This window comes from Camelina sativa, chromosome 15, assembly GCF_000633955.1.
Source record: "Camelina sativa cultivar DH55 chromosome 15, Cs, whole genome shotgun sequence".
In the NCBI taxonomy this organism is placed as follows: Eukaryota; Viridiplantae; Streptophyta; class Magnoliopsida; order Brassicales; family Brassicaceae; genus Camelina; species Camelina sativa.
In genome coordinates this window covers 30,182,120-30,204,678 of record NC_025699.1, presented here as the reverse complement: position 1 = coordinate 30,204,678, position 22,559 = coordinate 30,182,120, and the positions used below count along the sequence as shown (strand labels likewise).

Genomic DNA, 22,559 nt, shown 5'->3' with positions numbered 1-22,559 from the left:
TTTGAAGACTATAGGGATTAAAAACCAGAATCTTTTCTTTTTTGTTTTGTTTATAACTCGAATTTATAATCAAAGAAAACCTTAAAATTTGCATTTTTAATTACCAAAAGTTAACCATAATAGTAATTAGTACACCACGTAAGCAATAACAAAAAGAGAAAACCATATTTTTCACAACCAAAAGAGAGAATATTCTCCAATAAGTATGTAAGTAAGATACATCTTTAGAATCCGATAGATTAAAATGTCTCAAAATCCAGTTAGAGAGAATTCAGTTGCTTGTTATGCAAAAATTAATGTCGCTGTTTAAAAGCAAACAAAATTATATCTACTGTATTAAAATGTAAAAAGAGAACAGCTATAATCCCCTTTATAATAAAATGGAAGTACACAATATTGTTTTGGTAGACTTTATAATTTTAATAAATGGTTACAAATAGGTTATACATATATTGTAAATTAATCTATATATTAATTGTAATAAATAAAATCTTAACGGGTTATTCCAAATTGATAGTTCATGGATATTTCAAACTTTATTCCGGAAGATCACGTATATGGTTCCAAATATCTAGAATCACAATATTACCTATTTATTTTTCACATATTTTATTGATAAACCACATCAATAAAAAAGTTATTAAGGGATAAAAATATACTCCCAATAATAAAAAGTAGTCAAATCTCGCTAATTTAGCAAGATTAATCGTGATCTTCGGGATCGTATTCAGAAATTAAAAATTAAAATTAATGCTAGATTAGGACCGTGCTAGAGCACGGGTTGAAATTCCTTTTATTTATATTATAATTTTAGAATAAAATATAATTTATATGATTGATTTTTAAAGTTTTTAAGGTCCTAATCTAGCATTAATCGTGATCTTCGGAATCGTATTTTATTCTAAAATTATAATCCCCTTTATAATAAAACGGAAGTACACAACATTGTTTTGGTAGACTTTATAATTTTAATAAATGGTTACAAATAAATTATACATATATTATANAATTTTAATAAATGGTTACAAATAGGTTATACATATATTGTAAATTAATCTATATATTAATTGTAATAAATAAAATCTTAACGGGTTATTCCAAATTGATAGTTCATGGATATTTCAAACTTTATTCCGGAAGATCACGTATATGGTTCCAAATATCTAGAATCACAATATTACCTATTTATTTTTCACATATTTTATTGATAAACCACATCAATAAAAAAGTTATTAAGGGATAAAAATATACTCCCAATAATAAAAAGTAGTCAAATCTCGCTAATTTAGCAAGATTAATCGTGATCTTCGGGATCGTATTCAGAAATTAAAAATTAAAATTAATGCTAGATTAGGACCGTGCTAGAGCACGGGTTGAAATTCCTTTTATTTATATTATAATTTTAGAATAAAATATAATTTATATGATTGATTTTTAAAGTTTTTAAGGTCCTAATCTAGCATTAATCGTGATCTTCGGAATCGTATTTTATTCTAAAATTATAATCCCCTTTATAATAAAACGGAAGTACACAACATTGTTTTGGTAGACTTTATAATTTTAATAAATGGTTACAAATAAATTATACATATATTATAAATTAATCTATATATTAATTGTAACAAATAAAATCTTAATTGTAACAGAAAATCTTAAACGGATTATTCCAAATTGATAGTTCATGGATATTCCAAACTTTATTTCGGAAGATCACGTATATGGTTCCAAATATCTAGAATCACAATATTAACTATTTATTTTCCACATATTTTATTGATAAACCACATCAATAAAATAATTATTAAAGGATAAAAATATACTCCCAATCATAAAAAGTAGTCAAATCTCGCTAATTTAGCAAGATTAATCGTGATCTTCGGAATCGTATTCAGAAATTAAAATTAAAATTAATGCTAGATTAGGACCGTGCTAGAGCACGGATTGAAATTCCTTTTATTTATATTATAATTTTAGAATAAAATATAATTTATATGATTGATTTTTAAAGTTTTTAAGGTCCTAATCTAGCATTAATCTTGATTTTCATAATCGTATTTTATTCTAAAATTATAATATAAATAAAAGGAATTTCAACCCGTGCTCTAGCACGGGTCCTAATCTAATCTAGTATGTATAATATTTAGTTATCATAAAGAAAATAAGATCGATGAAACATAACATTAAGAAGAGAATATAATTTGAGAAGAAACGACACATTGTCTCCGACAAAGATTTTGGACTGTACGGACAAAGCATGCTTCATTCTTCATCATTCCCCTTGGCCTTAAAAGTTAAAACCTTTTTTCTCATAAATAATAGTAGTACTACTATATACTACTAGCATTGTTTCATCTCACGAGGTTAATTCTCTACCTCTTTTTTTTTAATTATTACTAATTTGGCATTGATTTTTACATTCCAAAGCAAACTATTTTGTGAGAAAGACGATGTCAATATATTATTAGTAAAAATAGCGTAGGGTTTTAACTTTTTCCCTTTTTCCTCAAAACATTTATCTACCATTTATGTTTGAAAATGGCTACCGACATCTGGTTTTTTTTTTTTTTCAAGAAGTCTAATTACCACATTTGTGTTTAATAGCGACGATCCAGCATCGCCTGAACTCTTCTAGTTGTTTTGTCTCATCTTAATTATGCTAAGAGATATCATTATATGTATATAATTCAACATATTGATCAATTTAAGCTTTGTTTTGCTTGGTAGTATCGTTTAAAATCATTATTTTGGATTTTTTTTTCTTTTAATCAGTATAATAGTAGTACTGTGTTGCTAAAGACCTCTTTTTTTAATAGTCGATGTAGAATTTCTTGGAAATTGTAGTCCTTTCGAGAGACAGAGGGATCTCCAAACCTTAGTAATTGACTCCTTCGAAAAATGTAGGTTTTTGGTGTAAAATGGAAAAAAAAAAAAAAAAACTAAATTACGGTATAATCTTAGTATATTTTAATTTTGTTTGTAAACGAAAACGAATTCACCGTTTCGCCTTCAAGTTGTGATTGAATGCGTCACCATGAAATCATGCTTTAATCATATTCTGCGTGAGTGGGAAAAAAAAAATTCTAAGTACATTTCCTACTTTTTTTTTTCGTTCACCCTATGTTTTTTATTAAAAAATATTTCCTCCATTAAAAACTAGAGGTTCATAATATTAATATAGGTACCTTTAATATTGTTATTTTTTCCTACTCTATCCCATACCGTACGCTTAAATTATATGTGATTTACATATATGTGATTTAAAATAGCAAAAACAAAACTATAGTCCATGTGAAAAGAGTATATATACAAAATATATATATATATATATAGTATACTTTGAGATGAAAAGAGTTGATTATGGATAAGCTTTATTATATATATACAAAAAAAAAACTTGTTTATGTTTCATGAAGTTCAAAGAAGTAGCCATTAAGAATACTCAACTAGAAGCAAAGATACAAATCATATCTTAAGCAACTTATCTTTTGTAACCAAAAAAAAGCAACTTATCTTATATATGGGGATTATATTGAAACAATTTTCTTTGAAATGGAACTCTGCTTTCATTTTTATTTATTTTTGGTCACCAAACTCTACTTTAATACACATGAAAAATTGTTACCTTAACATATTTTTTTAGCTAGGTCGATTTTTGTTTTCTCATGTATATATGACACAATCAAGTAGACAGTTATACCAGTACATACATAGTTAGGGCATCTCCAACCCCACTCTATTTTAGAGTCAAAACTTTATTATACAGCAACATTTGCTCCAATCCTATTCTATATTTTACTCTAAAATAGAGAAAATGATAGGATTGCTCTATATATAGAGTAACTCTATTCTCCCTTTTATTTGTTTATACTACCTCTATTTTTTTACACTACCTCTATTTTCAACTCTAAAATAGAGTAATACATTGGAGGAAAATAATGCTCTATTTTAAAGTTACTCTATTCTAAAGAAAAAATAGAGATATACAATGGAGATGGTCTTAGGTACTCTATGATCTTATACCAGTTTAAATCACATACTATAATATGATCTGGTGATTATTTGGTAAAAGGGAATGTTTTGTTTTCCCCAATGATATTAATGATATCAAGACAGAGCCACATACATTATTTTAGTTACTTTTTTTTTGGTAAGAATATAAAGAAGTAAGATGTTTCTAAAAAGCTTATATGAACAATTACAACTTGATGATCCGATGTAATATAATGAAGACTCAGATGAACTTTTGACTCATTTTAACGCAATTAGCTTTGTACCTTTTTAGTGGATGGATGCGTACATATAAAACCCTACGCAACACACGTCGATCCATTTATAAGTCACACCAACAAAGAAAACTTTTATTTCGTACTTAGTTATCTACATCATTGGTTTGAATTTGTTACAGAGATTATATATGAATAAAATCAGGACAAAAAGCTTACCAAATTTAAACTAAAGGAACTTACCGTATAAAAACCTACTTAGCAAGGGTTATTAGTTTTATGATTTTAATAGATTTGGAAATCCAAAAAAAAATCATGTGTTATTCAATCATTGATTTTAAAATACTTATCAAAATTATGTGTTATTGGTTCTATGATTTACAAATACTTGTTACAATCTCATGTTATTCATTTAATGATTTGTTTTTGGATTTCATAATCCACATTATATTTTTAATGGATTTGAATGGATTTGAAAGAGTAAAATAGAAGGATTCAAATTTAAGGATAAAACAAATTATTTCAAAACTCATGTGTTTTGATTTTTAGAATTTATAATTCCATATGGATTTAGAATTCACTTCAGTAATTAAGTGACACCAAATGAATCAATTAAAATATATTGGGCGTACAAAATATTGTCTAGATGCAAGACACTTATAATATGCGGAAAATGTCAAAAATATATGTATATTGGAATATATTATACACAGTATATAAAACCAATCGAATAACCATCTTTTTCTTTTTGTATTTAAGATTTTTAGCATTCTTGATTCTTAGCTCATAATTCGATGAAATAACAAAAGCACCTTTTGCTTCCCTACTTTACGATAAAGCTAAAGCATGAAAAGATGAAGTATTCAAAAATGTTTTTTTCTTTTGTTTAAAATACAAAAAATGAATTTTAATATATTTTCTTTCTTAAATTAGTAAAAAAAAATCTGATAATTTATATACATGGTTTTACATAAACTTAATTAAACACTGAGTTATTATTATTATTTTTAAATGGTATTATGATTATTCGTCCCTTCATCCAGAATTAGTTAATCGTTATATCGAATATGAAATTATGAACAATTGAACATCCAAATACAAAAAATAAAAAAAATAAAAAAAATAAAAAATAAAGTAGAGAGAGAGCGAGATAGACAAAATGGTAGTGTTAAATACATCATTGACATCTATCTATTGCTCAATTTGTTTGTCTCTCTTCTTCTTTCCTTTTCTCCAAAAACTAGAGCCAAACTAAAAGCATAGAGAAGCAACTAATCTAAAAATCTTTCCAAATTCTTTTACTAGAAACAAAGAGAGGCGATGAATAGAGGAGTGTTGGAGAGTTCGCCGGTACAACACCTCACGGCAGCTGGAAACCCTAATTGGTGGAATAACGTCAGCGGCGGCTTGAGGCCACCACCGCCGTTGATGAGTACTCACCAGCCACCACCTACAACCGCTTATCTTCCAAGTCTCTTGCCGAATTATTTTTCTTCTCCGACTTCCTCTTCATCTTCTTCTTCACCTTCTTTGCCTCCTAATAGTAACCCTAACTTCTCTTCTTGGCTTGAAATGAGTGATCTGCCTCTTGACCAGCCATGGAGCCTTAGTCAACTCCTCATGTAACTCCCTTTCTCTCTCTATCTCTCTCTCCTTAGGTGTTTCTAAGTACATGGTTTTGAGTTCTTGGATTTGTTTTGTAATCTAATTCGATCTTATGAAGTTTCTCCTTTGTTTTTTTCATGTATATATAATATACTTATATTATTGCATATACACAAACAGGATCTAATATGAATATTCTGTCTTTAAATGAAGGGGTGGACTGATGATGGGAGAGGAAGATAAAATGGAGATGATGAACCGTCATCATCAAAATGAACAGCATAGTTACCAAGAGAAGAAGATACAGAATTGGGAAGAACAAGTTTTGAGGCACCAAGTTTCCATGAAACAAGAGAGTAACAATAATAATGGTTATGGAATAATGTCCTTACCGAACTCACCTCCAAACAAGTCATGTGTTACAATTCACAACACCAATGAAGACAACAAGAACAACAATAACATTCGTCACAATGGTCTTAACTTGTCCGAGGTTGGTCGAAATAGTTAACTATTCAGATGAAGATATATTCTTTACCAAATATTTTTAATCAAAGTCTCCATATTTTCTTATCAATGAACATTTTTTTTTCTTTTTTTTTTCTTTGTCAATTTGTGTTCATGAAGAGTAACAGCTCAGAGATAATTGGGTCTTCTATTGCAAATAAGAAACCAAAGCTTCAGGTTCCTTCATCACAATCAACTCTCAAGGTAACTAACTAAAACCCCTATATGTCTTTGTTTCTGCCTCTTGCTGACATTTTAAATAACAAAACAAATGCACAAACACAAAGGAGAATAAGAAACAAACAAAAGAGAATGGGCACAGAATAAGCTGCATGTGTGTGTGATTGTTACATTTTTGTCTTTCTCGTGTGTCTTCTTCTTCTTGATCCCATTATTCTTTTTCTCTTTCTTTCCTATGATTTCAACGGTAGTTACGCAATCCTTTTTGTTAGTTTTTATTTTATTTATGAAATATAGAAACTAAATCTGTTTTTCAGTTTGATTCAGTTTTAGCTCAGCTTTCATTATCTAACAATTTTTTATATATAAATTATCGAAGTTAATTATGTTTTCTTCTTCTTGCTCTGTTTATTTTGTCCTGTCTAGATTAATATTCGTATTGTTGTAACAACATATATATATATATATATATATATATATTATTTTGATCAGTTATCATTCTTTTTTGTTTTTTTTGTTTGAATCTTATATCAATTTTTTGTAGTATGTTTTATGATCTCTTGGTTTATCACTTATCAAAGGTAAGAAAGGAGAAACTTGGAGGCAGAATCGCATCTCTTCACCAGCTAGTATCTCCCTTTGGCAAGGTATACTTATTAATCTCCTTTTACTAATTCTAATTTCTAGATCAAAATTTAAATTGTCACTGTTTGGCTGATTGATCCCTTTTATTTCAGACTGACACAGCTTCTGTCTTGTCGGAGGCTATTGGATACATTAGATTCCTCCACAGTCAAGTTGAGGTGACTTGTCTTTTCCAAACTACCATGCTTCTTATTTCATTTATTTCAAGACAAATATTTCTTTCGAATCTTCCCTCACAACTAAAACAAAAATAATTCGTGTGTGAAACCCAAGTATGGATTATCTGGAGTTCTTTGTGTTTTCCTTCTATATTCAAATTTTTTAAAAATAATTATTAGAACAGAATAATATAAGTAATTGTGAGATTAGTAATTGGCACAACTGCTTTCTCAATATTTTGTTTGTTTTCAAAATGTTCAGGCTCTAAGTCTACCATACTTTGCTGGGACTACTCCCTCGAGGAATAATATGATGCACCAACATGTAAGTATTAAATTAACCGCCTTAGTTACATGTATAATACACTTACATGCATGTGTTTCTACACATCATATAATGGGGGTTTTAAAATGTATCTGACTGCTAATTATATTTGATTCCTAATTATGTGTATAGGCTCAAGGAAATTTGAATGGTATATTTCCTGAGGACCCTGGTCAGGTACGCATACATATTTATGTTATTTTCTAGTTTTATGCACTTTACTTTTCATTGGATCAATTAAACACAAATCTTAATTTAAAAAAAAAAAGTTGACAGCTTTATTCCAAAAAAATCACCCTTCTTTTTCTCTATAGTATTGTTTGTTCTCTTAAAAGTGAAATGACTAAAGTATGGTCAATAAAAATAAAAAGATGACATTACCAAACTTTCTTTTTCAGTCCTCTATTTACCTTTCATTATACCCAAAAAAGCCACTTAAATTATTTAGAATATTTACTTTTCTTCATCAAAGTATCTTTTGGCAAATGATCGATCTAAATCAACTTTTGCAACCAATAATATCACCATTTTGTCCATATGTGTTACTTATGCGTAGTGTGGGCTGAGCCGCCTTATATACACAATTTTGGATTGTTGTGGAGCGCGCCGACCCGTTTTATCACCAACACTCACACTATACTATAGTTTAAATATTTTTTTTCCAAATATATATGCTGAAGAAATCTTTTTTGATTTGGTGATCAGCTTGTAAATGAGTATCGCATGAAAAGAGGAGTTTCATCATCATCGACGGACAATCAAAAGTCAAATCCTAACGAAGAACCAATGAAAGATTTGAGAAGTAGAGGACTTTGTCTTGTCCCAATCTCATGCACACTCCAAGTTGGTAGCGACAATGGCGCGGACTATTGGGCTCCGGCGTTCGGATTCACTCTCCAGTAACCTATTTCACTTTCTGTTGTAATTTGATTTTTTGTCGGCCAAAAAAATTTAGTAGATGTTATAACATCATGAGCAACCAATCTCTTTGAGAAAACAACAAAAAATGAGTTTCCTCCAAGATTGGTTGTTCATGATGCTATGCTAACACAGATTGGTTTTGGCCTTTGGCCTTTGAACATTTGCAGTTGACGAGTATGAGATGGCCTATTTAATCATGTTTTTAAATTAATCAGAACTTTATCTATACTCTTAATGAACTGATGATTGTATTTTAGTTTTATTATTGGTATGGGCGTGCAGGAAAAGTTATTACGTATCGAAATTGAAGAGCTCATATTTGTTACGTATATTTTGGTGATGGCTTGTGGAGTTTATCTATTACTACATTATACTTATCATCAACAGTAATTATTCAGTGAGAGACTAAAACTCCTGGATTACTACTTTTTGTTTGTGTCAAAAAGACTATGCGAACTTATGTCCTATTATGTCTGTTGCTCAAAAAAATAAATACGGCTTCTTAAGTTTGTCATAGCCAGAAGAAAAAAAAACATTGAAAACTCTTAAGTACTTTGAATTCAGAGTAACAGTGATATTATGAGTAATGTCGATGATAACTTGATCAATATGTGTTTGGCTTTGGTGTTTCGATTTATAATAACCAATAACAGTAACCAATATGTAACAGAATCCATCCCACCCAATTTGATCAATGGCATCAAAACTTTTAGTTGTTAGCAAATTTTAGGTAGTTTACATCAAAATAATTGTATTATTCAGTTTTTGTAAACTACAAACGGAATTTAGTTGAATAGATATAGTAAGATTTATATGAAAATAAAAAGAGTAGGAGTACAAAATACAAATACATGGTAAGTAAGCATAAATTCAGAAAAAAAAACATAGGAGTTTTCAAATTTGGACTTAAACGATGGACAATTGTATTCATTTCGGATTTAGGCCCGACTAGGCTTTTAACCCACTACAAAATCCCTATACTTATCAAAAGTCTTGGATTGAGTCTTGGAGATCTAAGATGAAATTTATGGCTTAGCTTAGCCTTAATGTTATACAAATGAACTTACTTAAGGAAGAAGCATTAGTTGGTTATATAATTAATTTGTATGCTAATAATATACACCTTTGCGTATCCTTATAGTGAAGGGGCTTCAACTTAATAGTAGTTGATGTTCCTACTAAAACACCAAATATAGCTATGGTGGGACTTGTAATATTTACTGAACCATTTCCTAAAAAAAAACATAATAGTTGTGTGAGTTTTCGGTCCAGTTCAGACTTCAGAGTTCAGACTAATGGACCAGAGACAAGTTTAATGGGCTTTTTGGGTTTGAAGAAAGGCTCATGAGATAAGTTGTTCTCGGTAATGCCTATATTTGGCTGGTCAACACTCTGGTTTGTCACTTAGCTGAAGTGTACGAATTCATTGTTATGCTGGCGGTGATAAAGTTCGATTCACCTAGGTTATGGAGTGACCTGGCAAGAAAGCGTCCACAAGGTGTATAAAACAAAGTAAAGAGTAAGGTGACAGCAAATCGTTGAGCGTGAGTAAGAGAGAACTCATCTTCTCCTTGGCTCGGTTGTATAGGCTCTCTAGCAGTTTTCATCTTCCTGATCTCTTGTACTCAATTATAAATGTTCTATAAAACCTTGTGAGTTGGTTAGTAAGCTCACCAAGACATACCTTGGCCACATTGGCCTTGGGAACTTGTAATTCCGTCTGTTGTCTCTTTTCTTCTCTGCTTCTCTTTTCTTCATCTGCAAAGAAACACAAACTCAAAGATAATCAATCGTCGTGGTAAAAGAAGTATACAAGTTGGTCTCTCGCAAAACTTTTTGTTTGTCCCAGATATCAGCTGACGATAAGAGAAGCCCAATATAAAAAAGATATCTAAACCTGAGTTTAGCAAGGAGTTAAAGCTAGAGTGTTAATAAAATAAAAATCCTTTTAGAATTGAGTGGTTTACTATAGAGGGAAATTAGATACATAAACTGATAAACCACACATCACTAAAGAACTAAAGCTAAACAATTTCTGGGGTATGGTACAAATATAACTTTGATGAGGAACTTGATTGACTGTTATGAACTTTTTTACGGTTATAGGTGGTATATGATTGTCAGTTTTTTTGTTGTTGGCTTTTAAATCACAATTATTTTTGTTTGTGGGGTTATATAACAAAAAAATTATCAACATACTTATCTAAGATTCAGTAGCTATTTAAGGGAGAAATTATTCAAAACAATCTTTTAACTTTTGGTAATTACGTAAATAATTATCAACTCTATAGAAAATAAATCCCTTTTTTTGGTTGACTACTCAAAATTAGACACAAATTTAGTCAACTTTTTAAGCTATACTCTAAAATTAAATAAACATTAATTTTATCATTATTAGTCATAAGAAAATTAAACCTCAATTATGTATTTTGCTAGACTTTTTTCTTTTTTGTCAGATTAATAAAGTATGAGATGACATAAGAAATACAAGTAAATTAAAAAGATTACTTACAAATCATTATTTCAGTTTCCATAAATCCCCAAATATTAAATTATGGGCAAGAACATTACAAACAAAAGATTACGACAATTTCGTGAATAAAAAAAAGAGCAGGGCCAAAACTGCTATTCAAAAACAATTTTCTAATAATTACATTTTTAGTATAATTTGTGAGGATCGGACGGTGAAGTAAGAACCACACTTCAAACCTTATATGAATAGTAATCGTCGGATCAACGTGTCTAAAAACAACCGTACGATCAAAATGCGAAACAAATCTAACCGTCTAATATAATCCAGAAAAATTGAAATTTCAAAAACATGTATAAGAGAGGGAGGACGACGATGAGTGTTAAAATTAAAAAAAAACGAAGACGAAGAAGAAGAAGAAGAAGAAAAACCCCAATTTCTCTGTTTTTTTTTTTCTTTTGGTTTCGCTGAGTTACCAAATCTCTCTTCTTCTTCTTCTTCTTCTTCGTCTTCTTAAACCTTTCAAAACCCTAATTTCCTTTACCTCTCTCTAAGTCTAGATCAATAAATTCGAATTTCAAAATCCCGTTTTTAAAAAAAAAAAGTTTTTAAAGTAGACGACGATTCGGCTTCTGGGTTTTTTTTTCTTCTACATAGAAACGGGATTAAGGGTGAAATCAGATCTTGAGATTTTCGTGTTTTCTCAAAAATTGGAATTGGTGATTTATAAATTTTGGGTTTTTTTTTTTTTTTTCTTTTCTTAATTTCGTTGGGGGAAAATTTTCTGGGTTTTGTGTGTGTTTGTGGGAGATGGGAGAAGGAGACAAACTCCCGCCAAAAAAGGATGAGGTGATTACACAAGACTCGATGAAGTCGGCGAGGCAGCTCGATTTCACTCATGTGGTGCATCCACCTCACTCTAATCAAGCTCCCGTCACATCTGCTGCTGCTTCATCACCAATCCCTTCACCTGCTGTGACGGCTACGCCGCCTATTACTACCAGTCAGGCACGACCTGTTTCGACGACGACGGTGTTGACTCCGATTCCACCGCCGCCACAACCTCAGGGGCTTCTTCACGTCCCAATTAGACATCCGTAAGTTTTCTTTCTTATTCAAAAATTTGAACTTTTTTGAGAAGTCTGATTTGGGGATTGAAGCAAGCATAGATCTTTAAAGAGATTTGTGATTTGAATTTTTCGTAATGGATAGGGCTGTGGGTGTAGGGGAAACTAGAGATGGAACCCCTCAGAAGAAGAAACAGTGTAACTGTAAACACTCACGCTGCTTGAAGCTGTAAGTCTCTCTCCATCTAACCCATTATGAGCTACTCTTTTCGTATTTTATGTTTTGTTACTTGGTGATATACAGATTTCATACGAATTGAGCACTATGTATTGTCTTTTGATTAGGTACTGTGAATGCTTTGCATCCGGTACTTACTGTGATGGTTGCAACTGTGTGAATTGTTTCAACAACCTTGAATTTGACACCGCGAGACGAGAAGCTGTTCAAACAATTCTGGATCGGAATCCAAATGCATTCAAGCCTAAGATTGCTAACAGTCCACACGGCGGACGAGATAGCAGGGTATGTGGTTTACTTAATTGTGTTAATGCTCTTTAAAACTTTTAAATCTTTAAGGTTGTTGGATAACTTTTAAATCTTTTAACTCTATTTGCAGGAGGAGGTTGGTGAACCTGTGATGTTAGGGAAACACTACAAAGGCTGTCACTGCAAGAAATCAGGATGTCTTAAGAAGTATTGTGAGTGCTTTCAAGCAAATATTCTTTGTTCTGAGAACTGTAAATGTTTGGATTGCAAAAACTTTGAAGGAAGTGAAGATAGACAGTCGCTCTTTCACGGTGAACATTCCCACAACATGGCTTATCTCCAACACGTTAATGCTGCCATAACTGGAGCTATCGGTTCCTATGGCTTTGCATCTGCTCCAGGTCCTAAGAGAAAGAAAGGTCAGGAGTTTTTCTACAACCAAGGAACCAAAGATTCACCAACTCATAGGCTTGGCCAGGTAAGTCAGTTACAACCTCAACTTTATTTGCTTGGTCTGGTTAATATTCTATATGCTTTCCTTATCTCTCCTCCTTGGTTAGTGAAATGTTAGATCTTATATTATAATTATTGGTATCAGGCAAATACTGGAAGAACCCCATCTTTGAAAACTGATTCTCGTGCTGGAGGCCCATCCAAAGTTGTATATAGGTAGAATTCTGATGTGTTGACAAAGCTAAATCTTTTCTCTGGGATTGCAGAAACTGAATCATAAATATGTTTTCTTTTGAAGGTCTCTTTTGGCAGACATTATTCAACCGAAGAATGTGAAAGCACTCTGTTCTGTTCTGGTTGCTGTAGCTGGGGAAGCTGCAAAGGCATTAACAGAAAAACGGTTAGCAGATCAGAAAGAAACCTCCGTGTCTTCTTCTGTGCAAGATCAAGGACAAGGCAATAATAAAGGTACCGAGGTTGAGATAGCTGCGAGTGGAAATCAAGCTGATAAATCTGGTCCAGAGGATTCCAGTTCAGATGGCTCCAAAGGGAGGTCACTATCTCCAGACACTTTGGCATTGATGTGTGACGAACGAGACACTATGTTAATGGTTACAGCTTCACCTAATGGTTCGGTGGAGCCTACCTCACAGCTACCAAACGGCGGGCAAGACCAGTTTTATGCAGAACAGGAGAAAGTAGTGTTAACCAAGTTCCGTGACTGCCTTAACCAGATTATTTCTTGCGGAGAATTAAAAGGTAAAGACATTTCTTTGATCATCAAGAAAATGGGGTATATAGCCAAACATAAGATTCACGTTTTAAAACCTAGTTTTTGTTTGTTTGTTGCAGAATCAAATTTTTCTTCGTCAAGAATGAATCTAGATACACCTGCGCACACTGCCGTCAAAGTCCAGCCAGTGGTTCAACAAAGACCAGTTGCGAATGGAGTTTCTCAAACCATAAAGCAACCTTCCCAGCTAACAACAACAACACCAACACCAACAACAACACCAACACCAACACCAACACCAACACCAACACCAACACCAACACCAACACCAACAACAACACCAACACCAACACCAACACCAACACCAACACCAACAACAACAACAACTACATCCGCACAAACTCAACTTCATAAAACTCCAGCTTTGTCTGAGAAGAAAGACCTCTGAATCAATATTTACTCCTTTAGGAAAAAATGACTTTACAGAAATGCAGCTGCATCCACCTCTCCAGGCCTGACTTACGAGGTAATGCCACCAACACCGTTTTCTTCCTCTTAGATATTCTAAAACAAAGGAGAAGTCGCAGCTTCAGCACATTAGCAGGTGCTTAGAGAGTATTATTATTATATAACTATTCATACAATTTTATTGTGTTAGGCATTCTTCTTCTTTTCTTTCTTCCAAATTCTTCTCTTTGATTCATAAGAGCCGTCTCTTTACAAATTGTTGTCACTATTTGTGTACATTGCTATTTACCATCGGCAATCACAGTGATTGTTTACTGTGGAACATACATGTGTTAGCCTGATTTCGATATGATTTAGGAATACAGAAGATCTGATGTTACTTCTGCTTGAGATTTGAAGCATATATAAAATAAAATCAAATTTTGGAATTCCGAGGTTTAAGTCATCTTTTGTCATTACAGAAAATTCGCAATGCTTTTTCGCGAAAAATAATATTTTCAGGAGTGATTCATATCTAAGAAGAGAGACCTACCTTACATTATACACTTTAGTAAACACAAATGAAATATTACAACAATACTGAAGAGACTCCAGAGACAAACACACTCATCGTCACCCACAACAAAAAGAGAAAGTCTTCTGCATGAAACTATAGACTTGTAGTTCTGTCGATTGAGGCCGAAGGTTTATCAAGAGTCGATAGAATCTGTGGCATTGACATTCCACCCGATACAACAATCTCTGCAGATGAAGAATAAATGAGTGTAAATAGTTCAGTAGCTTTCTACAACACATCTAGGACAGACAATAAGTCACACGATGGCTGAGTTTAGATTATGAAATCTCACCTATTCCTTCCCGGACAGAGAGATTCGGCCTGATAACATCATTACTGTTGACAAGTAGTATATCTCCGATATAAAGGTGGTTTGTGGGAACATATACACAGCAAAGTTCCTCCTCGGTTGGGTAGTTCTACAATGACAGAGCATTATTACATTTTGGTATAGAAAGGATCTAGTCATTTAGTCAATTCATAACAATCTCTGTAGAACAATAACTAAATCCTTGAACCAAGCAGTTTCACTCACCTGGAGAACAACAGTCGATGTAATGAAGCCAAATGCATATTCGCCTATTCGGGGATGCCTAATGATTGCAACTTCCTTGAAAGCTTGTGTATTTTGATCTGAACAGATAAAAAAATAGATATGAGCAAGTTGAGATTAGAAAATTTTAATTAACTTATATAATGTTGAATTGTAGAATAAGATTTTTCAAAGCGAGACCAGGAGATATTGCAGTGCTGATTTGCTTAGAGGCGTTGTAGATGTGACGAACAAATGGCATCCGCTTGATAAACCACTCTCCTAAGTTCAGAACCGATGCTCCCAACCACGAAGACATGAACACACCGACCAAGAAGATGAATGCTATGGAAGTCAAAAAACCAAAACCTACCAAACCAAAACAAAACTCATGTCAGAAACAAATATCAAGTAGTTGATTCGATAAAGAGGGACCACCATTCAAATGCTTACCAAATACGTTGATTCCAAGTTGTGCGTATATCGGAGAGAAGAATCCATCCACAAAGTGAATAAACCACCATGTTATATAGAAAGTAATTGCAATAGGAAGTAGGATAACACTGCAAAGAGCAATTGAGATTTCAAAAACTGTCAGCACAAATTCTGATCCTGTGAAAACCACAATCAAATGGCAAAAAATTTCAAGTGTTGCTTACCAGCCTGTCATGAACTTCTTGGACGCCCAACCCCTAATGAACAAGCTTAAAGTCTGCAGAAAATAGCCAAAGCATCAGACCACAATGCTCTATTTGTTATATATATGCTTGAAAACATGAATGACCATAAACATCACAAGACTCAAGAATCGACAGATCCAAACAAAAACACTAGGAATGCAAATTCATACTTGACTCAATCAGGAAAGGTCAAATTTTTACAAGCTTCTGCATAATAAAGATCAAAGTTTGGCTAATTCACACAAGTTCAAGGAAAGTGTTCTGGTGATAGATTGAATCTAGGGTAAAACAAGCTCCAAGATTCTGAACTAAGGGGAAACAGAAACCCCCAAATCTGTGAAGACTAAATCTTGAAAGGAACTAAGAGCTTACTATAAATCGAATTCAAGTGTTAATTTAGCATGAATCTTGAAATGAGAAAACGAAGAACAAGATTCTAGATCAGGAGATGAAACTAGACCTCGTGGCTGGATTGATGCGAAGAAGAAGAAGAAGAAGAAGAGGAAGAGGAAGCAGAAGAAGAAGGCTTCGAAGGACCATCGTCTTTTTCGCCGGAATCAGCGACGGGAATCAGAAGCTCTCGATCTCTTTCTCGATTGGCCATCACAACCGCCGGCTTCTCGTCCCCCATCGCCGTTAAACTCAGGCGATAAGGAAATCAAGTCGGAGAAGAGAGAAATACTTGAGTAAATAATTTGTCTTATTTGTTTAAACAAGAAAAAGATAAGTAAAAGAAGACAAATACAAAAAATAGAAATTAATAACTAATTTTATTGAGATCATATAATTGTATTGAGATCATATAATTGTAAAAAAAAAAATAATTGAGATCATATAATTGTAAAAAAAAAATATCACATTGATTTATCTTTAATTTTTTTACATATTTGATTAAAATCAAGTCTAATGTAGTATAATACTAGGGACTGGACCCGCACATACGTGCGGGGTTAATTTTAAACAATTAAGTTTGTAATTAAGTTTAGATTATGCAGAGTTACATTTGTAATTATGAATGTTAAAAATGTTATTAACATTCATAATCTAACTTTGTACCAATTTATTTTCAGTTTGGTTTGGAAAGAAGATGTTTAGATTTAAGTACATTAAAAAATAGTAAAAGAAAGATAGTATATATGTTTATGTGTTTCTGGAACCCGTCTCATCCCATATACGGTATGTCCCTTTTATCTTATAACTGTAATTTTAATAATATTTTATCAATTTGAGATTGTATATTTTAGTCCAACAAATAAGGAAGTAGGTAAAAGATTCACATCCACATAACATTTTATTTGTAAATATAATTATTCGGTATAACATTTATAACATGAACTTATATTGGTTTACCTTCATCAAATTTCTAAACGTTTGAAATAATAACCGCTTCACCATATATTTTGGATTCACATAAAATTTAGTTTAACTATTGTAATTTTATAATCTCATCTTGATATATTTATTTCTTGTTCTTTTTTCTATGAAAAATAGTTTATATAATGTTTTTATTTTTTTAAAAATTACTCGTTCGCGTCTCTGATCTTCCTTCTACATTATATTTCTTAATTAATTATGTTATTAGTAAAACTAAAATTATTTGGGGTTAATTTCTGTGAAGTAAACCTATGGACCAACCCGCACTTTTGTGCAGGGTTTTTAATTTTTAAAAATTTGTTTAAATTGTTTACATTAGACAGTTTATTAAAAATAGTGAGAAGGCCTATAATATATACATTTTGACAGAAAACATAAATTTTTCTAATTTAATTCAACCCAAAGTCTTTAGGAGCCATAATTATAGAAGCCCATTATAATAAGTATTGATAAAATAAAAAATGAAGTTAAAAATATTTAAAAATTAATATTATTATTAGTTTGGTAAAAATAAAAGAAAATAAAAAAATAATGAGTCAAAACAGTATATGCAATTCAATTTGATCATGTAGAAGTAATAAAAAACTTTTTCAAAGTTGTAAAGGTTGCATTCATAAAAATTACATATTCACAATATAACTTTGTAATTAATTATTTTAAATGAAACTTTCTGATTGTTTGTTTAAATGGTGGATATATGTCATGTTTTTTTTTTTTTTTTGTATACCTAAGTGTGCTTCCTAATTAATATTATAGTTATATGATTATTTGTTTCTATCTAATTGTATTAAATTGATTTATTATTTCCGTAAATATCTCACAATTTAAAATCAAATCAAATATGTTTACACATATATATACACATATATATATATATATATATAATTTCGATTTAAATTCTATGATTTTTATGGAAGCAAACTTTAAACTTTAAACTATTTTCAAAAATATAGGGTAATTTTTATTTTATAATTAATTTCGTAATTATTATTTCCATAAATATTAGATTTTTGACTAACAGTTTTTGTTTACCATATATTGTTTATTTTTTATTTTTGTTATATAAGTAATTGAACCTGTTTGGCAACATGAATATATATCATGTTTTTTTTTTTTGTATGCCTAAGTGTGCTCCCAATTAATATATATATATATATATATAATTTTTGATTTAAATTATTTAATTTTTATGGAAGCAAACTTTAAACTTTAAACTATTTCCAAAAATATAGGGTAATTTTTATTTTATAATTAATTTTGTAATTATTGTTTCCATAAATATTAGATTTTTGACTAACAGTTTTTGTTTACCATATATATATATTTTTTTTAATTATATAAGTAATTGAACCTGTTTGGCAACATGGATATATGTCATGTTTTTTTTTTTGTTTTTTTGTATCCCTAAGTGTGCTCCCCAATTAATTGTATATATATATATATAATTTTCGATTTAAATTATTTGATTTTTATGGAAGCAAACTTTAAACTTTAAACTATTTCCAAAAATATAGGGTAATGTTTATTTTATAATTAATTTCGTAATTATTGTTTCCATAAATATTAGATTTTTGACTAACAATTTTTGTTTACCATATATTGTTTATTTTTTTATTTTTAATTATATAAGTAATTGAACATGTTTGGCAACATGGATATATGTCATGTTTATTTTTTGTTTTTTTGTATTCCTAAGTGTGCTCCCCAATTAATAGTATAGATTTATTATTCACAAACATAAAGACAAACGTTTTAGTTTAAGTAAAGAAAGAGAGGATTGAGTGATAACATTTTTTTTTAGCTAATTATCACGTCGCTTAGTAACTCTTATCTTTTTACATCTATTTTTGTAACACCCGCAAACCAAATTTTGGTATTTTGGTAAGGGTGTCGATCGACACCTCCTAGTGAGGCATCGATCGACACCAATTGTGGTCGGTTTGGTCGGTTCAATTTTAATTGTCCGGTTTGCGTGGTTGGTTTAGGGAATCCCTAAATCGAGTTTTAAAGGAAGAAAACGACCTAGGGTCGTGTTGTTTTGTCTTATTCGCCGTTTTTGAGAGAAAACACAAAGAGAGAGTGTTCTTGAGCTATTGGGAAGAGATTGAGAGATTCCTTGCTGTTCTTGGGAGATCCAAGGCTGGGAAGGTGCTAGAAGCTTGCTAGGAGTGAGGGAATTCGTTCTTGTTGGTCAGAATCTTCCTGCAAAGAGGTGAGTGCATGACCATGGCTTATCTAAGCTAAGATCTCTAGATTCTATGTGATTTGGTGCTTATGTGGTTGTTTCTTTGAGTTCTCTATGATATTTCGTTGCTGTCTGGGCTGGGTTTGGCTTCTGGGAGTGCAAGGAGCGGATTGGAGAAGCTTGGAGGCGAGATTCGGAGTTTCTGATCGAGGGAAATCGCTGCTCGGCATCGGTGTCGGTCGACACCAGTTGGGGTGTCGGTCGACACCAACGCGAGGACGGCTCGGGACTTTAGCGAGTGTCGAACGATGCCATGTGGAGGTGTCGGTCGACGCAAACTAGGGTTTTCGGGAGTGTCGGGCAGGGTGTCGGTCGACACCAGTTTGGTGTCGGTCGACACCAGATAGTCAGTGTCGATCGACACCATCTGGTGTCGGTCGACACCCCTTGTTCAGTTACGATGGACGTTGCATGCTATGTATATTGCCTGGTTTGTTTTATTGATTGTTGTTTGTGGCATGTAGAGATCTTATTGCTTGTGTGTATAGCCCAGTAGATGGGAGGATTGCCTCACTGAGTGTTTATCAAATACTCATGCATCTCAATTTGTGTTTGTGGTGCAGGTAAAGGCAAAGTGTGATCGTGGAATCAAAGGCAATGAAGAGGAGGATGTTCTAGGGACTTGATTGTATGGTTATCTGGCATTGTTAGGTTGCTAGAATTGAGTCTTAGAGCATTGTTAGGATTGCTGGTTGTTTGATTTATGCTGGTTGGGATTAATGCTGGATATTACTTATTTGGTTATTGAATATTGTTTTATTGGTTATTTATTGGTATGTGGTTCCGCTGTTGGATTGTGAATGTGGTTAGGTGGCTAGTGGGTATGAGACCACTAGTTGTAGTTATTTAATTATATTATTATTTATTATTTATTAAAAAAAAAAAACGGGAAGGGTTGTTTCAATTTTTTTGGCAAGATTTTATTGATAAATTTGTGAAATGATGAACCTCACATATTAGGTTAGCTAACCATAGTCATTACTGGTTTTTACGGATCTTCCGCATTTTTCATATTTCAATACACCCCGATGGCCAAGATAAAACGATCTTATGATACAATTATAGTACAGTATTTCATCACAATAGACTTGTATTTTAATTCTAAGCACATCATCTTAAAATGTTAAAATTTTGAATTATTTTTGCATAATATCAAAATAATATTATGCAATATCAAAAATAATAACAAAAAGAATACCATCTAAGTTCATACTATTAAAAATAAATAATAATAATAAAATATTTTTGTATAGATAAAGGAATGAAAGTTCAAAAATTTTAAATAAAACAAAAAATAATTGTTATGAACAATGGTATTGTAAATTTTACTAGTTATATTTTAATAACAGACAATAATCAACAAATGTATTTTAATTAAAAATTTAATAAAGTATAATTAGTTGAATACTTTATATTCATTTGACATTTGACATTTTTTTTAATGCATTTGTTGTAATCTAATAAAGTAATAAGTAAAAAATTTACCTAGCTCATGCCAAACTAATTTTAAATACATTGAGGTTTATAAAGATAAATATAAATGTACTAAAATTTTCATCAAATAATCAAAATTCATTCATATAAACTTACCTTTTAAATGTTTTATATTTTCACTTAAGAAAAGTACACCACAATGCAACAATAAATAAAAATATTTATCTAGTTGAAATCCTACTATATTAATTGAGAAATACAAATATGAAACTAACCTTATAAAGTGTAAAAAATTACATTGTCATGACATTAGTCCTAAAGCAAATGCTTAATTCAATAAAGGTAAAAATGTAATTTTAATATTAAACTAATAAAATCTTTTAAATAATTATTAGTTTCTAAAAAACGATTTTCCCTCTTTAATTAATTATGGATGAAAATTATTAATAAATTTAAAAAATATAAACCAGAATTTTAGAAACTAAGATTTTATATAGAATGTACAATATGATTACTTTTAACAACTATATTTGGAAGATTTTGTTAAGATTTTAAATTATGACTCCTATCATCTTTCATTTATTTTATTTACTAATTTCTGAATTATCATATAGTACTTATGATTAATAAATATGTAGATTTTTTTTCTAGCATATCTTGCGATTTAAATATCTAAAGAAAATATATATTACTCAATCGATAAAGAAAAAATATGTGTTTTAATTTTTCACATGTGGTAAAACTAAATCTATGCGGTCGATGAATTAATAAATTTTATAATTATTACTTTAAAATATTTCACAAATAATGATGCAAATACAACAAACAAACAATATAAAACTATTATACATCAAACAAATTAAAATACTATAAATTGTAAAATAAGTAGTATTCAAAAATATATATTTAACTTCACCAAACAATAGCAGAATTAAAAAATAAATAATATCTCAAAAAAATAACCTTTTTAGAAAATATATAACAATAATTTTTATTATTAGATTGACTTGTACTATATTAGCACGATATATCTCCTAGTTAGTATTAAATCAATTACTTATTTTGTTATTGTGAATGCATCGTTTTTGGTTAAAATTATACATTGTTTATTGAACACTTTTCATGCTAAATGAATTAAATAGTTTAGATACATATTGAAATCTAATTGACCATACGTAAGTCAACATGTGTATACTTTATTATATTTTTTTGTAAGTTTTAATTTTAATTTAAAGAAAATACTAATAGTTAAATCATTAATTTTAGTAAATGGAAAGTAAATTTTTATTTATACATTAGTATATGAAACTTTTTATTAGTTTTCCAATTTTGCTAAGGAAACAAAAGTGATTTGTTTACCACTTGTTGATAATATATTGATAAATAAATTGCATAAAGATATACTATGTCTCTAAAACGTGCTCCTCAAGCTAATCTCCTTATATAATAATCAGAATAGAAAACCCTAAGATATACTCTTGAGACCATCATCGCCA

At 30.8% G+C, this 22,559-nt stretch overlaps 3 protein-coding genes across 3 annotated transcripts; 2 read left to right on the top strand and 1 right to left on the bottom strand.

Annotated features, from left to right (window-relative positions):
* On the top strand, nucleotides 5,410–8,826 carry LOC104747928 (transcription factor bHLH133). Its single transcript, XM_010469635.1, has 8 exons — nucleotides 5,410–5,845; nucleotides 6,042–6,321; nucleotides 6,456–6,539; nucleotides 7,097–7,162; nucleotides 7,253–7,318; nucleotides 7,581–7,643; nucleotides 7,776–7,820; nucleotides 8,349–8,826. Exons 1-8 carry the CDS (start codon nucleotides 5,544–5,546, stop codon nucleotides 8,544–8,546), a joined length of 1,104 nt encoding a protein of 367 aa, XP_010467937.1. The 5' UTR covers nucleotides 5,410–5,543; the 3' UTR covers nucleotides 8,547–8,826.
* Nucleotides 11,508–14,753, top strand: LOC104747926 (protein tesmin/TSO1-like CXC 6). The gene is made up of 7 exons (XM_010469633.1): nucleotides 11,508–12,131; nucleotides 12,247–12,330; nucleotides 12,447–12,624; nucleotides 12,719–13,066; nucleotides 13,187–13,257; nucleotides 13,340–13,800; nucleotides 13,894–14,753. Exons 1-7 carry the CDS (start codon nucleotides 11,845–11,847, stop codon nucleotides 14,220–14,222), a joined length of 1,758 nt encoding a protein of 585 aa, XP_010467935.1. The 5' UTR covers nucleotides 11,508–11,844; the 3' UTR covers nucleotides 14,223–14,753.
* On the bottom strand, nucleotides 14,677–16,718 carry LOC104747927 (protein CONTINUOUS VASCULAR RING 1). The gene is made up of 7 exons (XM_010469634.2): nucleotides 16,471–16,718; nucleotides 15,990–16,042; nucleotides 15,784–15,893; nucleotides 15,532–15,699; nucleotides 15,334–15,431; nucleotides 15,091–15,217; nucleotides 14,677–14,983 (listed from the first exon to the last, which is right to left on the bottom strand). The coding sequence occupies exons 1-7, from the start codon at nucleotides 16,639–16,641 to the stop codon at nucleotides 14,892–14,894; spliced, it is 819 nt and encodes a 272-aa protein (XP_010467936.1). The 5' UTR covers nucleotides 16,642–16,718; the 3' UTR covers nucleotides 14,677–14,891.

Bases quoted from the DNA above. Each gene is read 5' to 3' on its own strand.
- LOC104747927 (XM_010469634.2), bottom strand. From the start codon at position 16,641: ATGGGGGACGAGAAGCCGGCGGTTGTGATGGCCAATCGAGAAAGAGAT. The intron at 16,043-16,470 runs GTCTAGTTTCAT...TATTTTCTGCAG, and splicing joins CGCATCAATCCAGCCACGAG to ACTTTAAGCTTGTTCATTAG. The intron at 15,700-15,783 runs GTAAGCATTTGA...TTGGTTTGGTAG, and splicing joins ACTTGGAATCAACGTATTTG to GTTTTGGTTTTTTGACTTCC.
- LOC104747928 (XM_010469635.1), top strand. From the start codon at position 5,544: ATGAATAGAGGAGTGTTGGAGAGTTCGCCGGTACAACACCTCACGGCA. The intron at 5,846-6,041 runs GTAACTCCCTTT...CTTTAAATGAAG, and splicing joins AGCCTTAGTCAACTCCTCAT to GGGTGGACTGATGATGGGAG. The intron at 6,322-6,455 runs GTTGGTCGAAAT...GTGTTCATGAAG, and splicing joins ATGGTCTTAACTTGTCCGAG to AGTAACAGCTCAGAGATAAT.
- LOC104747926 (XM_010469633.1), top strand. From the start codon at position 11,845: ATGGGAGAAGGAGACAAACTCCCGCCAAAAAAGGATGAGGTGATTACA. The intron at 12,625-12,718 runs GTATGTGGTTTA...CTCTATTTGCAG, and splicing joins ACGGCGGACGAGATAGCAGG to GAGGAGGTTGGTGAACCTGT. The intron at 13,258-13,339 runs GTAGAATTCTGA...TTTCTTTTGAAG, and splicing joins CCATCCAAAGTTGTATATAG to GTCTCTTTTGGCAGACATTA.